Genomic DNA, 18,696 nt, shown 5'->3' on the forward strand with positions numbered 1-18,696 from the left:
GTTTCTCACTACTTTGCAAAGTCCAGAAGCAGCAACTTGGTTTTGTAGCTCTTTTTTTACATTAGTAGCTCAGCAAATCAGTTAACATCTTTAATTATTAAACCAGTGATATTGAGCTATTTCACGAATTATTATTAGTGTCAAATAGAAATGTTGAACGTCTTATCTTTTCAGAGTTTTCTTATTGTTGTAATTTTTATTTTAATTTCCCTTTTTTTCTGTTTCAGAGAATGAAGATGAGACAGAAAGCTTACCCTCTACAGTCGATTCAAACATTGAGTTAGACTCCAGCTTATACCAGCCTAGATCCTCCTTCAACTCAACCTCACATGATTTGGATTTCCGGTTAAAATCTGGAAACTTCACGCCACAACGCTCCTCCGATGCTCATTCAAAAGCACCTAACCTCAAAGATTTGATCGCCACGCAGACAAAAATGTTCAATTTTTTGGAACAACTGTCCAAAAGAGTTGAAAAAATAGAGCAGGAAGTGACCTTACTTGTGAAGAACACAAAAAAAACTGATCAAAAGTTGCAAAGAACCTTGATGCATATTTGCTCTAATTCTAACCCTCTTTTCCAGACTCAGTTAGCAAATTTGTTACTCCCCCAGTTCTTGCAGGCACCAAGCTTCTACCCTCAGGTAGTACCACCATTGATGCCTCATTTTCTCCCCCCTGGAATGCCATCATTTATACCGCCAGGCATGATGCCTCCAGTTCTTGTTCCTCCACAGCCTAATTTGAATGTTTCCCAACTTCCAAATTCTAGCCTGTCCCACCTACTGCCAGGAACTTCCGGTGTAATTCCATCCTATTCTATCGCGAATTCTTACACTCAAAGCAGCGGTGAATCAACTAATCCTCAAATATCCAGGCCTGATTCTGTCACCATCAGTGGGTCTCCAATGCCTGCCCCCAAGTTATCTTCCACTAGCTGTGGTCAACAGCCACCTGAAACTGGACATATTGTCAAGACGAATACTTTCCCTGTTGGAAATCATGTGCTACCGAACAATTCATCTTCAAGCTGCAACGAACAGCCAGTTTCTTCTAAGCAGCCGCTTTTTAAGCCTAGTGCTCTGACATCTGTTGTAACCTCTCAGAATCAGCCGCTTTTAAGTTCCAGTCCTAGCACTCTATCAATCTTAGGTCCTTCTGTGTCTCAGAGTCAGTCACAATCAACTTTCAAGCCAAGCTTTATGACAACCTCGGCAACATCTGTCCCGTTTCAATCCTCACAGACTGCACAGCCAACAGGAACCTCTGGATTAGTGCCACCTCTCAAGCCAAGCACTCAGAAGGTAATTGGTTCAACACTGAGTCAAGATATGTCACCATCTATTTTGTCCAAGTCAGTTTTATCTTCATCAAGCACCGTTTCATCCAGTAACTCTCCAAGTAGCATCAAATCGCCTCTACCATCGGATGCATCTTTCTTTAATGGAGTAGCAACACCCCAAGGAGAAAGCACTCCAGTCAAATTAGCACCAGCAAATGGTGTTCTAACTGCAGCAAGTGCACAAAAAGTTTCAGAATCACTGTTTAATCTTTTAACAAAACCATCTTCAGCTGCTAATTCAAATCCATCAATTTCGGCATCTGCGGCCTATTCTTCTACAGAATTAGCAGGCACAACGAAGTCTGCAACTCCAATCCTATCTAAACCAGACAATACTCCAAAGTCACTTTTAAAAGAAACTCTACTAAAGTCTGTAGACCCATCTACAAAGCCAACAAATTTGTCTTTTAACTCATTTGAAAGCTCGCCTCTGAGCGACAGATTCTCGCTTGAGTTCGCCAAGCTTTCAAAAAATTGTGAACTAAACTCCAAGAAGTCTGACTCATTCAAAGGCTTTGATGGACAAGGCTCAAAGTTGTTTGATTCTGCAGCATCAATTAAAAACTCGAATGGGAGTCCTGCAGGTGATAGTGCAGAGGAGTTAGTGCCAACCGCTGAGTTCCAGCCCGTAGTAGCATTGTCCCTAGCAAAGTCCCCTGTTCCACATTATCTCCACTCTCCATCTCTGTAACGGATTAATTTGGACTTGTGACAGTAAGTGACATCTTCATCTTCCTCACCAGTTGTCGGAATGATTTCATCTGGTAGGGGTAACACAGGCTGCAACAAGTGAGAGAATATTCAGATCTTGGAAAAGTTCGAACAAAATGAAATTTTCGATTGCAATTTAGATTAAAGCGGTAAAATAACAGATTTAACTGGAATGAACTTAACTACATCAGATATTGCCTGATTTCCTCTCATACTCTATATTCCAACGAAAAATTAAGCAACGTTCCACCTTGAAAATTTGTGTGTACCAGCATAATCTAAGGAAAATTTACAGAAAGGTTCAAGGCAATATTTTGTTGAGTATTCTCCTAAAAAAATTAAACATGAGAGAAAATTAGGCAATACTAATTTTATTTAGGCTCATTCTGGTTAAAGCTGATCAAATGTTCTTTGGTAAATCTTTACGTTTAGAGTGATGCGTAACTGTTTTACCTACGAGGTTTATCTGAGATGGTCAGTGTTGACCATCTCACACCACTGCACAGATAAATTAAACCATAAGACAGCGAATCACTTCATAATCTGAATTTTGATCGGGCTCTTCGGAAGAACTCTCTGGTGGTTTGATATTTATCATCTTTTTTGCGTCTTCAATGGGAACAGAGAATTTCTTGGCCTGAAAAAAAAACAAATAAACAATTCTTTAAGTAACGGAAAAATAAAGAAATGCAACTAAGTAAGGGATGCAGAAAAGAGAACCCATAAAACCAATTACAGCAAAGTTAAAGCAAGAGAGTTTGAATTTCAACAAAATAAGCTCTCTGAAATTTTACTAAGCATTGAATAAAGGTAAAATCGTTACGTATCACTCTAAACTCAAAGAATTACCAAAGAACATTTGAACAGCTTTAACCGGTAATCAATACATCCAACTATTTTTTTCCATTTTTCGTTCCAGAACTCTCAACCTCTCAATGGTGCTGGCTGGGTAGCCTCTTAAAGGAAGGCCCAATCCTAGAAGTAAAGTGTTGTTGTCGTTTTAATGTGTTTTTTCTTTTTTTAATACCTACTGTATTTTAAGCTTAATGAATTTCTGTGTCCTGGTTGCTTCGGCTGTGATGATTAAATGTTTTCTAGTTTTTATATTAGCCCATTTCTCGTACCCTTGATAATTATTTGTAGGTACAGTATTTAAAAATGAAATTCAGTAGATAATTAAATGTTTCCTAGTTTTTCTATTAGCCCATTTTTTGTACCTTTAATTATTATTTGTACCGTATTTTAAAGTGAAAACCGAGTTGAAATAATCTTCTTGTCCACATGGATTTATCTTTCTTCGAAAAACTGTTGAATATTCTACAGATTTGTTGTCTTTTGCAGTACTAATTTATAACACATTTTACGAGCAGTCCTCAGATTGAATGCATTTCTTTCAAGGAAATTTTACACAAATAATGTTTTTGAAAAAGGAAAATTCTACGATAAGCCATGATTTCAATTTTATTCTGACTTAGTCCGTTGTTAAGGGAATAACTGTATTTCTTTTCTTTTTTTTCAACTAAAAAATTTTAATTTAACCTCGAATATTCAAGGAAAATAAATTATTTCATCCTGCTTTTACAGACATGTGGAGCTATATTTGAATCACCGTCTTTTCTGCCATACCAGCTCACACTGAATTATGTCTGTTATTTTGATAATTCTGCATTCATTTTCATCTCTTTATTCCCCGTAATACTTTATTTTCTTCAATAAAGCAGAAAGTGAGGTTGAAAAACTTACTTTTCCTCTAGTTGTTTAGCCTTTGTTGATGTATGAATTTTAATCGTAACTTTTTGAGCCTCTAACACAAATTAAAAGAAATAAAAATTTCCTATCATTATGCTGCATTTTTTTTTTTTTTTTTTTTACAAATGCCGTAGACCTCTTGGCGCTCAAAGGCATAATCAGAGGCATAGGAATACTTAAACAAGAGAAACTACAAATAATTAAACAAACAAGAAGTGCAACTAAAAGCAAATCAGCACAATGACTTGAAGGTAAAAAATAAGCTGAATACACTACCAATGTCTACCGCATCAACAAGTGACAAGAAGTTAAGCCAGATGAGAAATGATAAACATTGATTGCACAAAAATCAATTTTAAATAATTACTTCAAGTTGCAAAATTTAGTCCTATAATACATTCCCTGGGTTTTTTAAACCCTTTAGCACATTTATGAAATCTATCCCATCATTTAACGCTTTCTTTTTGTAAGTACTCATAATTAATCTATCTGTTGAATTTTTACAAATTGTAACATCTTGATCTAAATTATCAATACTGTGTCTAGAATCTGTGTGTGATACATGTTTATATACATTCAAGTTTGGTTTTTTAATGCTTGTGGAATCTAATATTAATATTTCTCTCTGTTTTCCCTATATATTCGTCCAGACAGTCATTACATTTACGCATCTAAACACCTGGTTTTTCATAAATTCCCAATGGAGTGTCCTTTAAATTAGATTTAAATGCAGACTGATAACCATTGTCTCTGAAAATATGGCCCAATATATCACTTCTTCAATTAAAATATCTTAATAACACATATCTATGAAGTTTTTTTAATCGAAGCTACATGGTCAGTTACGGACGCTTTAAGCTTATGTTTCTTTGTAATTGTTCTACTAGGCCTTTTATTTTTATACAATTTATATGATTACACCAAAGCTTTATACAAACCATGACTTGTCCTGGCCATATATATGCAAGTATTTATTCTTTGTCCTTAGATTAACCATTCCTTTGAGAATTATGACTTTAATTTCAGAAGCACAGCATCCTTTTTCTAGATTCTTATTAATCCGTGTCTATTCTACAAGGATTGTCATCCAAAACTGTCCTTGTATTTTTTCAAAAGGAGTGCTCATTAAATTTTTGTATCCTCTAGTAGTTGTATGCAATTGATTTATTTTTATATATTTTTAATGACTTTTTTGTAATTTTTCTTGCATATATGCTTTCTTTAAAAAAACTTTGTTCAAAAGTCCATATCAAAAATTTTACAAACTGTAGAAAAACTATTTTTACTCAATTTACTTTGATGATGGTTTTCTTTCAAATAAGTGGCGAAAAAGTCACAGTATTAGAAATATCTACAGATCAAAATACTGTCAAGGTGCGAAACCATGTATCTCCATTTCAGTGTTTCAAAGTTTCCACGCCTATTTTATTTTTTTAAAGAGAAACACACCAATTGTACAGCTTAAAGTTTATGTAGAGTTATAGTACAGAAGTCTGCTACTATTGAAGAAAAATCAGGGAAGTTTTCAAAACATTTTTCAAAGAGAAAATAAGGAATGACAGGAAGTCTGCAACTTTGCAAACGGAGTTACGTAGTTTCGCACCTTGGCCGTCGATATATTATTGGAACTTCTAAGTTAGTGTGAGTTGCTTTTTATGGGGTTAAATTGACTCATAAGACTGTATTTTATAATATTTGTGATTTAGGTACAAACAACAAGATTCTTTATTTTTCTATTGCGTTTCTTGTATCAGTTACTTTGATGTATTGTTTCACTAAGGTCTTGTTAGAAAGTATAGTTTTGTTGTATTTGTATCTAGTTTTTTTTTTTCTTCCAAAGTTTATTTCAGAACAGAAAGCAGCCTTAATTTTAAAAGTTCAATCACCAGCGTCATTAAACTTTTATCAAGTTACCTGGCTTGTTCTCCCAGTTCCTTCTCAAGTTCTTAGTCGACTGCTCTGCTTCCAAAAAATCATGAAGAGCTTTCAAAAAGACAAGCAATGCTCTCCTAGAAGGAATGAAATGTGCATTTAAGAACTTGCAGAACCGTTTTGCTCTCAGGAAAGACCAAGTGCCTACCTACCTAAAAAAGACTACATACCTTTCTGCACAGTATTCGGTCCTAATCTTCAAAAGGTTTTCCTCCTGTTCGTGAAAACAGTGACACCTAAGAGCAACTTTTCCTCTTGAAACACTGAACAAGATTATTGCATACTGGTATCGAAATTTACCTCGGCTACGTGCAGCCTTTAAATGCTAATTTTTCTGGACTGAACTGACACCCCCCCCCCCCCCCCCCACAAATGTACTTACCTATAGACAAATTTTTGTTGTGTTGTTTGTCTTTTGTCTCACTTTTACCTAGTTTATTGATTATTTTTAGTATTGTTGTAAAGTTTTCTGAATATTAAAGAGTAGCAGTAAGTAATCCAAGTCGTGGATTTGCAAAATTTCATCTGTTTGTGATGGTTGTTTCTAGAAAGTTGAGCAAAATAAAAGAAATGATAAACCAAGAAAGTTTTTTTGCTTTTCTGACAATTTAAACCAAAATCTAGCTCTTCAACTTTGTCTTACCTCACTCTGCAGTATAAAAAAAACTATGCACGTATGAATCATGGACGTTATTTCATTTTGTTGAAAAATTGGGCCAGATCAAAAAAGCACCTAAAAAATTCCAGTAGGTACTATCCTGCCCTCTAAACTTTCAATTTTCAGCACTGGGCTGCTCACCAGTGAATGGCATGTGTGAAAGTCAGGGATTGTGCTGCCTCCGCAAGTATCAAATTTGCTATTTATTGATTGTACTATCGGTGACAGAGGAGGGAGGGGCAAAGTGAAATGAGTCGGTGAGATTGGAACTACACCAAATCGGTAAGAGTAAAAAGTTCAGGAGACGTAAAAACTGCGCAGCAGGCGAAGAAGTTACTTTGAGAAAAAGTTTTAAGGTGCCAAAGGACAAGCACTCGGAGACATTGTGAAGGACAAAGTTAAAATAGATTAGACTTGTTTAATGAAAGAGAATAGGGCGTTCATAGTAAGTTGCCAAGTTGATGCACTTTTGTTCTCTTTGACTTTCAAATATTAATTTTTCATGGTTCGCCCTGAAAAATGTGTATTTTTTGACATTTAGTCCTTGATTAAGTTATTAGTTATCTTTATTTAAGATTGATGTTATGGACGAAGTTTAACGACTGTTTTCTAGTTTAAATATTTTGTTTCGATTTTGAATTAATGACTGGAAAAGATTTACGGCTGGATGAATTCTAGATGAACTTACTTTTCTCAAAAATGTAAATTGGTGTATCTTTGTTAAACTCTGTTAAACTCGGTCCATGCAGAGCTTGCACTAGAATTCTACTTTTCAACCAAGATCAATTTTTATAAAACTTTATATCCGTGCAGAAACATCCAGATTATCAGGAAATGAAATTGCAAAAAAGCTCTCTACATATCGTGTATGAAGAAAGGAACTTAAATTGAAGTGTTGAAAGGAGGAAAAGAGGAAAGAAACCATTTACTGTTGTCATATTTCACTGTTACTCCTTTCAGTTGCTAGATTAATATTTCTCAATTTCACAGTCCCATTCTCTTTCTCTATTGTGGAAATAATCTAGGGTATGACATTTAGGTGGGTGGAGTTCTGCAAGGTTGATAGCCCCAGATCAGTTCGTTAACAAGATGTTCTTTGAAATTTCCTTATCTGGCAAATTCCTCCGATTTGCTACTTTACTACACTCCAAACGTTTCCCAGATGTGGGCTGCTCTGTTGCATGCCCCCCCCCCCCCCCCCCCATGCATAAGACCAAGGTAATCAGATCGCGGGAACAGCAGAGCGGAAAAAGAAATCGGGAAAATCTTTGGGCAACATGGACAGTGGACAGCCCTGCCGCCATTTAGCAAAGATGATCACACTTAACTTCTCTGATGGACTGACCTGGGTCTATCAACCATGGAGATCTGGATAACTGAAGTGAAAAGAATTGCAGCTCTGCGGGTTTTACTTGATTTGGTCGTGAATTTGAGTCAGTTATAGAGCGACAATAAGGATTTCAGCTACATTCAGTTTAGGAGCCATCATTACGTGTTAAACTTTCTCCATTATTCACTGACTTTCCTTTTTTAACACGGTTGCATATTTCTTTAAGTATTTCAGTATTACAGTGGCGAGGCGTGAATGATTGATTATCGATATTTTCCCATTTAAAGCTATGTAAAGAATAGATTATTAAGGTGTTCATTGCAAACATCCTGTTTATCGATCCTCTTCTGTGGGTTTAAATGGCAGATCAATCAATTTATCACAAAGCAAACCATGCCACTGCAGTATTAGTCACCAACTCTGGAAGCTTAGTGACTAAAGCTCTCCGATCACAAGGAACTGGTTAGAGAGGATGAAATACAAAGGTGTGAGAGGCACAAGCAGTGAGCACAGTAAAAATTTGATTAAATAATTACTTTAAACTCACTCGATATAAAAAAATACAAATTTTTCAAAGAGCAGTTTTTCCAAAACATTATTTCAAGGCGCTTTCATTTATATGTCTCGAGGGAATATTTTTTTACGCGCATAGAAACTGCAACTCAAAATCAGGTTCTATGACTGACTGTATCCTTTTGCTCTTTGGTGAGTTCAGACAAATCATGTAGAAAATAAATTAATCCCTTGCTTTTTAGTAAAACGAACGGAGATTCATGCTTTTCAAAGTAGAATATGGAGTAAAAGTGCTACCAACAACACCCCATCAACAAAAATGAAAGTGAAAGAACGATTATGAGTTATGCTAGAATGTCAGTCAAATACACAAAAAAATACACAATGCAAATGTTAAAATAATGGAAAAATTACAATTTTATTTCAAAAACCCTTACACTGTTTAATTCACAATTTGTTATCACAGAATGTCACCCCCAACTTACAGTACAAAAACCAAAAATATCATGTAGATAAAAGGCAGCAAATCCATTCTAAGAAGAGAAATGTCAAAAATAAGTTTAAAGATCTACCAAAACACTAATTACATATGTGGTTTAATCTTTTCTCTTTTATTGAATAGGGAAATAAGGTCTTTGGATCTTCTTTGACATCTACTAATTTGGAAACAAACTTGTTGGTAGTTAAAATCTCATGTTTTGCAGCTTAAACTAGTTTTCATCTCTACATTAAAAAGTATTATTTAAAAAACGTTAGGAACTAAATATCGACGGTGAAACTACCAAACCACGTATCTCGGTTTGCGACGTCGCAGACTTCCTGTCATACTTCATTTTTTAAATGAAAAACTACTTAACGTCCAGTCTTGAAAATTTCTGTGATTTTTCCTCTTTGTGCGGAGAAAATTCTGTGAAAATTTCAAGGAATGATATTGATTTGGTCTACTTCAAAAAAATAAAATGCGAGCGTAGATTTTTAAACACCGCAAACGAGATATGTGGTTTGGTAGTTTCACCGTCGATATGCAGAATATTTATAGTCAAATTCTTAAAACTGCAGTAATCAACAGTACGATAAAATGTAGATATTTTTCCAAACTGGAACCTAAAGTAGCAGTTAATTTTCATGTTCCATTTTGAACAATCATAAGACAACTGAAAATTCCTGAAGAACTTGAGAAATCTTTCAAAGGTAGACAACTTTCAATAAATCTGAGAGGATGTTTATACCTGATCAAGATGATATTTAGAGAAGCAGAAGAGAGTTTCATTGATCAAAAATTTTTAGATTTTCGCTTTTCTAAACAAACATTTCTCCAAAAATCTTAGAGTTGAAAATTCTGAACACAAATCTCTACGAACATTCAAAGACTCCATTTGAGAATTTTAGACTATCAAAGGTCTGAACATCGTCCAGCTTGGAGCTACAAAAACGTTTTAAAACAGAGGCTCTCAGACCACTATCACTGAGGTTTTGTTGACCGAACACACTGGGTATGTTATGTCTCGTACCTACGGAAATTCCACTGTGGTTGGACTCACTGTGACATGATTTGTTCGGTGATTCATAGGAGTCGCTTGTCTCTTCTGAAAGAAAAATAACATTCAGATTGAAAATTTGAGCAATTGATGAGTGAGCAAAAATGAAATAAGCTAGGATGTCATGATCAGTTTCTACTCCCACACTTGTAGATGACTCCTGAATAGTTTTCATGCAATACTTTGTGTGATGCTTGTCATATTGTATAGGCTGAAGGAAGAGGAAAGAAGGCTGATTAAGATTTTTTAATCTTTAAAATTTTGCACAACATTTGTACACACTGCTAGAAACATAAAAAAATCACTTAGTAAGTGATAAATGCGCGAGCACCAAGTACTTATTTGGCAGATTTTCTCGATTTTCAGGGTGTGATTTAACGACAGCACTAGTCCCCTTAGAATCCTTGGGTCTCCTAGTCCGGTGATGACTACAGTAAAATATCATCAAAGTAGTTTTCAGGGTCTTCAAGTTGTTCTATGCATAACATTGCATCAGACAGTAGTTTTAGGGACCAATTTTGGTTAGAAAAAAATCTTGTCGACAGTTGTAGCTGGCAGCTCGACGCCTGCTGTTCGAACCTTCATAACTTTTTTTTTCAACCAAATGGGTTGATTTTGGTCTCATTAGAGAGCTTATCCTTCAAACTACAGCAAGAAAAAACTTTTACATCTTAATTTTGAAGTTATGGCATTTGTCCCACCACTTCTTGAAGAGCCGATGTAAGTTAAAAACATTTATGCTACCTATCTACGAATAGAATGCAAAATATATCAATTAGAGGAGCTTAAAGTTAAACTCTACTTTGGGACGATTTAGGAATTATCAAGGGAACATACCTTGCACTGCAGAGTGAGCTAAAGAGAATGGTTTGGTTGATTCGACGTTGGCGAATGTCAGAGAAAATTCTGACAAAGGTACATGCAGTAAATCACAGATATTGTGTATCATTTGAGGTAGGATTGGACCGCAAATTTCCATACTGTAATAATTCGCTCCATCTTTGGTTCGAAGCTTGCTTTCATGAACCTAAACAGGGAGAAATAATTAAATAATCTCGATCAGAATTAATGGGCATGTTTTCAAATATGTTTTCAGACTGCGGGAGACTAAACAAATTTGTCGGGGTGTGTACGGTTAGAAACATTTGAGGTGCTTCTTCACTTCCACACCTATTCCAGCAGAGGTAGAGTACAAGGGTCCACTCGTCCATTGAAGAAGAGTAAATGGTAGTAATTTTGGTAAGAATTTTCCTTGACTCTTTTGTGCACAACTTTTTTATTTGGATGGCATTATTTGGCAATACGGTACCGCCACAGAATATGTTATTTGGCAGTACCATACTGCCGTAGAATATGTTATTCGGTGGTACCACACCGCCAAATAACCACTCCATTTTCATTTATTAGAAGTACAATTGAAATTCAAAGGGTCGAAATTGCTTGCTTTTCTTCTTAGCTCTTGAATCAGGTTTTTAAAATTAATAGAAATGATATTAGATCACTCTACACTTTCTATTCTAATTTTCTGGAATTTTTTTTTGTGTAAATCTTTTGAATTACATTTACTTCTATCTTAACTTTCACCACAATTAAAAACAACTGATATTTGAAAATTCTATCCCATTAGTATCCAAGCCATTATTGAACATTCAGCTTTACATTATGGAAACTAGTATTTGCCGGCTAGTTTTAACCTGCTTGTAATGTGATACAAAAAAAATGCTACGGCTATTGAAAAGTAAGTTGGCAATACTCCATTGTGCTTTGCATGGAGTGTTTACTATAGAAAGTGATATTTCCCTCACATCAATGATAAATCTTGAGTTCAGGGAAGGATATCAAGTGGAATTTTCAATTTATGAGGTAAGAGTCAAATTTCCGATCTGTTAAGGTACAGGCGAGCAGATCATAGTATTCCATCAGTCTTTATAATAACCTTTAAAAATTAGATGACATCAAAACAATTTTTTAAAATTTAAATCATAAACTGAATAGTATTTTATGCAAAAAACTTACTTTCAGAGGGCGTAAAAAGGCAGAATGGAACGCAACAGGCGCAATGAGTGTCGGAGGAACTCCTGCCAACGGGCCAACAGTTGCTACGGTAGAGCGGAAGTTGAGAAGTAAATTAAATAGAGCTTGTGCCTCAACACCTTGAACACAAACCAATGATTCGGGAGTTCCATCAATATTTGCTTCATTCTGAATCATGGTTTCATCCTGTAAAAAATCTTAAATGAAATGGTATCCCTCTCTTTGGAGATTGCTGTAAACTGGAGCAGAATCAAGACACTATTCAGAGTTAGCATCCAGAATAAAGGCAAAGCATATTGACGGCGTAAATCCGCAATCACATATCTCGTTGGCTGAAAATCTCTACTTGTATGTTATTTTTTTAAAGGAGAACAAATTGACATCATTCCTTGAAGTTCACGCAGAATTTTCCTTGTACAGAGAAGAAAAATCACAGCAGTTTTAAAGAATTACCGATGAGTACTTTTCTGTTTAAAAAATAAAGTATGACAGGAAGTCTGTGATGTCGCAAACAGAGTTATGTGATTGCCAACTTACACCATCAATATACACCCTTGCTTTTCTGAATCTTTTAAGAGGAATTTCCTTATTTGTTTTATGTTAAAAAAATTTACCATCTCAGCTTGGACCCATCTGCTTTGGACGTAAAATTTGGCAACCAATATTTCAAAATGGGTGATTCGGGAAGTTCGTATAGTCAAGCTTCACTTGCATGGGTTAGTTTGAAACAAAAAGCCAAAAAATAGCCAAGAAGCAGAAGGCCTATCCAAACACCCTACTTTGTATGTAAGACATGAATAAAGATAATGACTCCTTGAAAAATACAGTAATTGATGTCATCCAAAATGTTAATTACCACATTGGACAACATCACCTACTGCAATTTCAAAGGTACTATACTTCTACTGATATCGGAAATAGAAAGTTTACATTGAAAATTATTTTATGTTGCTTTATAATCTCGGACGGTCAAGACATGATTCTTTGAAAAATGAAACTGACTCATTCATCAGGTTTCTCATCGTTTTCATCGACTTTCGGACATTTATAAATGGGTAGGATCAATTGAAAAACGACGAGAAGAAATTGTCAACGATTAAATCATTCAAATTTGTTCCTTGGGAGCGCTAAAACCATGCTTGTCATTGAATTCTGGATTGAGAGGACTGCTGCATTTTATAATGTTTTTGGTGCTTGTACTATATAGAAACAGAACAGTTTGAGTTGACTGTCTCTATCGAATGGATCTAACCCTTACCTCTGATTGTATGAGCTTCTTAATATCAGAAGCTTCTGCGCCAAGTTTTTCAAGAATTTCTTCAGTGCCATCATCTTCTACCTCCAGGTCCTCATCGTTATCATTTGATGGCAATCCTTGCGTCGATTCAAGGACATTGTCTGAATCTACTTCACCACTCCTCCTTTTAGAGGTTGTCTTATTCCCAGAACCTTTCAGCGGCATTGAAAACTCGACATCTAAAATCATAATTTGAATTGAAACGGTTAAGTGAAAAGAACAAAGATATTATATGTTACACGGACTGTTGTACAATGGCAAGATCAATTGTTGTCTTGGCCTCTTTCTACATCCCTACCAAATTTTCTGTTTGCGTTAATGTTCTCAACCATTGTCATTTTCGTGGCCATCTGTCATTGTATGTGAACGTTTTTATGAAAAATAATATACAGAGAATGAGTAAAGGTAAGATTTTACAGAGTCACTAATTGAACCATTTGCTTATTAAAATCTTTAAGTGCAACAGTCTTTTGACCCATAACTCCTTTTATCTACAGTGACTTCCACGACATATTTGTTCTTGGCACATTCTGTTAATGACTGGAAGAATTAGCTTAACTACAGAGGATATCACAATGAAATTATTTTAAAACAGCCAATGAGAAGAGGCATCTAATCTCTCTCTTTTCCTTGAGAAAGGAAATGAACTATTTTTCAGTTCATCATTTCTTTCTTCTTGATAGAACCGGACATTGAGCTGGCCAGCAGAAGCCGTCCACTCTTTCTGATTAACAGTGAGGGTCAACTTGACATACATTTTTAAAAAAAGGTCTGATACAATACAACATTACACAAGTAACAGATAACACCAGTACACCATTGCAGTTGAGTCTTTGCTTTGGGGCCAAAGCTAAAAAGAATTCTTAATATCTAAGTATAGGATTGATAAATCGAGAAATTTGAGATGAAAGTAATATTGCTACAAAATTTTTCATTAAAATGAGAAACTATGACAGAATACCTTCATTTTTAAGTAACTGTCTCAGCCCACGGGTGGTTGGTGAGATGAAGGCATGAATTTCGGAATAACCACAAATTCCAGCAGCTCGAAATAGGACAGTAAAAGAATTGGCGAGTAAGTAAAAGTACGGGCATTGTTGTGCTCTGACAAGCTGAAAAAGTTAAGGCATTACGTTATTTTAAAGGATTAAAAATTAAAGATTAATTAAATTACTAGCTCCAGAGTTATCATTTAGAGATAAACAAAATTATTTGCTCAAAGTTTATCATAAGATTATTTTCTTTTTAGATCTACATGTATCACTTCATGAGGCAGAAGAATTGGTTGTCAAAAGATTGTACGAGAATTTGAGAAATAGAGCCTTAAGCTGGTCAATTGTTCAGTCTAGAGGAGTCCTTGAGTACGATATGTTTATTCATGTATTATTATAAATATCATACAAAAATTTTACTTCAGGGGAACTGATTAAACAGGAGTTTTCTTCTTCTTGCGTGACCAAGTGACCATAGTGCTGATTCACTACAATGATAGCATCTCAGCTTCATGGAAATTTGACTTCTTCAATAATCTTTGGAGTAAAATATAAATAATCTGACATGAAGACTAAATTTTAAATTTATACTTTAGCAAACATCCTTGAAATTACCTGGAAAACGGAGCGGAAACTCTCAGTCCACTCTTGGAACAATGCATTTTTGGCATTTGGATGACTGTTGAAGTTTATCGTTGTTGAAGCTGCTGATCGTCGAGCTGCAGAACGTGGATATAATTCTAGCCATGGCAAGGAAGGGTACTGCCAAACTAGGCAACACTGATGAAACCTAGCATTAGGACTTGTGTCTAAGGTACAATTTGAGTCTGCTGATTTTGATTGAGTGTCCACACACCGCACAAACCTGTAAAGCAAAAAATGTCGGGTATATTCGGTAACAACGGGGAGAGGTTCAGGAAACAAAAATACATGTTTCTTGTGTGCAGGCTAGGTTGCCACAAAGTGCACATACACAGAGAATATCTCTTTTTGTCATTGCATTTCATCTTGCTGCAGGTGCCTGTGCATTTTTTTATAATTAGGCTGACTCATCTTCTCTTTAACCAATTTTACTTATGTTATATTTTCAAGTTGACAGCGTTCAGCATTTGAATTTGAAAACGACTTGAGTGTCAGGGCTGCTGTTTGTAATATCTTTCTTTTAAATACTTGGAGATTTCCTGAAGAAGCTGTCTGACGCATGTTGTGGATTTTTTTGACAGAATAATTTTTTTTTAAAAAAAACGATATTTTCTGACCCTGTAAAAATTTAATAAGTACTTCACTTTAATTTTTGGTGTGGGTCGTTGAGACGACCTACATGATGTTTAAGTTTCGAAGGTAAAATAAGTAGAGATTGAAATTTCGGCTGTGAAGCGGGGAAAACTTACTAACCCTGTTGTACCTGATGCCTCCTCACAAGTTTTCAGCTTGTGGTTCCATGGAAATGGTTTTGATGACATTAGTCGAATTCTTGTCCTTAATGTCCAATCGACAGGAATAAATTTTCTTTTTTTTCTACTTCCAACATTCAAGAACTGAAAAAATAAAATGAAATGGAAGAGATGAAATAAAAGGGATGCACTTGAGATATAATTTGTGTGTTAAAATTATTTTTTGAAATGTATTCAACATACAATTAATGAGACAGAGTAATTAACAAGTTTCCAGGGTTCATTGGCAACTTTATAGAAGAACTTTCAAGAGTTCTTTGAGGAGTTTTAATTTGTAATTTCGAGAGATTAAAGTATTTTTTACCGACTGAAGATTGTTTATAAAATTAAAATTCTCTGCTTCAAAATTCTTCATAGCTAGGTACATTTCAGCAAATTCAAAAAATTCAGTGATGTTCAAGGACTTCAAAATTCGAAAAAATGGAAACACCTTCAAGGATATGAAAATTCAAAAACGATTAAAGTACACTAGGATGAGAAGTACTGGAAACTTTTAAGATGTCACAACCCCTGGTTTCTTTCGATTTCGAAATTTCTTGACTTCACCTTGATTTCTGAAGCTTTTGAAACATGAAATTTTTTGGAGACTTCATAAGGATTTCACGCATGAAAATGTTTTTCACCAGAAAAAAAGTTAAAAATAAAGCCCTACTAATAGAGAGCATGAATGCCATTGGAGCCATGCAAAAAATCTGATCGAATGAGAAAATTCAATGCTTGCCAGGACGATTTCTTGAATTTACAAGGTCGAGAATTTGTTTTTATTTCCCCAGAGTTTTCTTGATTTTCCAAGAACCTGTCACCCTGCAAGAGTGGCAATAAATTGTTTCCTCAGAGCAACAATTCAAGCTGAACTACACGCACCAGTTGCAAATAAAAATAAACATGACTTGTCACCAATATTATCTCATTCTTTGGGAGGATGAGCTATAAAGCTCATTTAATACAGTTAGGGTTTCACATTTATTTTAATTGAAAATGCTGAATTATTCATTCTGCAAGTTTATTTCAGATTCAAATGACCTGAAACTCCAATACAGTGGATTAATTTGCCAAACATATCTGACGCAGAATTCAAGAAATCAAAGAAAGGATTAAATTATTAAAGGATGCATTCAAACATTTACCTCTTGATCCGAAGAGTTGATTTTTTTCATTAAATTACTAAAGTTGAGATCTAATTGTGGAGGCTGTGTCTGTTTTTTGATCCCCATCAACCGAAACAATGAACTATCCAAAGAAGTATCTTCTTCATCATCTTCCTCTCGAAGACGCTTCACACCGCTACAATTTGCTGGACCTGCTAAGGGTTTCCTTAGGTACAAAAAGTCAAAGTATTAGTCAAAACAGAGGATATTTTTAATTGAGGCTTGGAAGGTTAAATTCATTAGTTCTGAGTCTTTCATTCAAAATTAACTGGTGAGGAGGAATTCAGAGATTCGGAGTCGACATAAAAAGTAGTGTAATTACTAAGATAACAGGCTAGATACAATGGCACACACGAGAGACTTGAGTTGCTTGTCATGAACATCAAATTATTAGTCCTTGTTATATTAAAACATCAAATTCTTGAAAAAAGAAAAATTTGAAATAATTTGCATGCATACTTCATCAGTTGTAGGGTTCAAAGATTCATCTTACTTGAATGGATTCCGGAATGCTTTCTGAGGTTCACTCGGCTTGGATTCCTCAACCTTCTTTGTTTCAGGAGCTTTAGGAGCTTCACAACCTTTCATACGACATTGGAGAGACTGTTTCTTTATTTTAAGTCGGTGCATCCGCATGACTTCATCTGGCCTTTTCCACTGAGGAGGCGTTTTCAGTATATTCTCACTGGTTGTGTCAGTCATCTTGAAACAATTGTCAGCTCAGTCTGAAAACATGCAAAAGGCAGTTGTAGACAATCTTGCGGAAGATGATGATATAGGGTTACTTTTCGCAAAAGTAAGAATGATACGGTTGGCAAAGTGCTCATATAAGTAAATGCGATTGGTACCTAAAAGGCACAGGAAGGTGAAAAGATATGATAGACTATTTGTAATTTTTCTGTTACTGAAAGAGAAAACTTTTATAAATCAAAGAGAGGGTTATGTCACCATAGTTTCTATGGCTGTATATGATAAAATAAGCGGAACTCGGTTCCTCCTCATTATCAAAATATGTACCTAGAGCTCACGCATTGTATGTTGAGACAAACGTCAATCTCTGATTGTGAATTCGCACCATTCAACAGGTTAATACACGTAGTCAGGTGGCACCACTGGTGAATGGTGACATAAACAGTACATTGCCGTTTGTCTCATTATACGATGCACAAGCTCTATCAGGCAAAAGCTGAATAAAGAACTGGTGTCTATTGAGACAGGAGCTCAACGAGGATGTTGGAAAAGTTTGTGTGCCTTCTGTTAACAATTGGTAAGTCATTCAGATTTCGCATTATGCATGATCAAAGCAAAACTAACACTCCAATTTGGAGGATTTTGAATTTAGCTAGGTGATGCTTAAAATTATGATGGGCAAGAACTCAACATGTGACATGCAACTACCTGTTAGCCAGTTTCGATCTAGTGAATGAATGCTTTACGATGCGTTTTTCGGGAAAATCATGCATTCCCTTGAAAGGAGTCTTAACAGGGGCAACTGAGGTGTAGCAAACTCAAACAAAAACGACAAAAAAGACGAACTTCCACAATTTTCAACGTTATAAAAGCCACAAAGCACGTTACGGTTTCCAAATAAATAATAAAAACAAAACAATTTGCCGGTTACGTAAGTTTAGGAAAAATCCGATAGACAGCAGCAGTGATGATCAGCTGATATAGGCGCGAATTTCGAATTATGCCGCCAAAGCTTGAATTTGCGCTCTCTCGTAAATCGCGCGCAAACCGAGGTTCGCGTCGCGCGTTCTGACGCTGGTGTGGATGAACTAGAGTCCCTTTATACTGAGAGTCAAGACAATTCGGCTCATGGATGTCACAAACGGGAATAAAGATTACAGAAATTGAACGTTTTTCGTAATCTTTGATCGGCCCATTCTCAAATGCCTTTCTCCGTTCCTCCTCTCATTCTGTTTGTTCCTTGCCGAACCCGTAATTCCCTGGTCCATTCCAGATTATAATCTTTGCAATTGGTGAAAATGTAATCTTT

General features: G+C 35.5%; 2 protein-coding genes and 1 long non-coding RNA gene across 3 annotated transcripts in view; 2 read left to right on the forward strand and 1 right to left on the reverse strand.

The window, feature by feature from the left end:
• The window catches only part of LOC109032351 (RANBP2-like and GRIP domain-containing protein 5/6), a 14,924-nt gene extending 8,605 nt beyond the window's left edge, over positions 1-6,319 (forward strand). Inside the window, exon 7 of the mRNA XM_019044428.2 lies at positions 228-6,319. Coding sequence (XP_018899973.2) covers positions 228-2,032 — 1,805 coding nt within the window. The 3' untranslated portion in view covers positions 2,033-6,319. The remainder of the gene's footprint in view (positions 1-227) is intronic.
• The window catches only part of LOC109032353 (uncharacterized), a 22,478-nt gene extending 10,445 nt beyond the window's left edge, over positions 1-12,033 (forward strand). Inside the window, exons 2-3 of the long non-coding RNA XR_002008915.2 lie at positions 10,869-11,011; positions 11,795-12,033. This is a non-coding gene — a long non-coding RNA (uncharacterized lncRNA). The remainder of the gene's footprint in view (positions 1-10,868; positions 11,012-11,794) is intronic.
• Positions 8,628-18,320, reverse strand: hd (humpty dumpty). The gene is made up of 10 exons (XM_019044429.2): positions 18,096-18,320; positions 17,191-17,422; positions 16,677-16,863; positions 15,491-15,633; positions 14,711-14,960; positions 14,065-14,215; positions 13,065-13,282; positions 11,789-11,992; positions 10,610-10,799; positions 8,628-9,820 (listed from the first exon to the last, which is right to left on the reverse strand). Exons 2-10 carry the CDS (start codon positions 17,397-17,399, stop codon positions 9,588-9,590), a joined length of 1,785 nt encoding a protein of 594 aa, XP_018899974.2. The 5' UTR covers positions 17,400-17,422; positions 18,096-18,320; the 3' UTR covers positions 8,628-9,587.
• Positions 18,321-18,696: the final 376 nt, after the last annotated feature.

This window comes from Bemisia tabaci, chromosome 3 (assembly GCF_918797505.1).
Source record: "Bemisia tabaci chromosome 3, PGI_BMITA_v3".
Classification (NCBI taxonomy): domain Eukaryota; kingdom Metazoa; phylum Arthropoda; class Insecta; order Hemiptera; family Aleyrodidae; genus Bemisia; species Bemisia tabaci.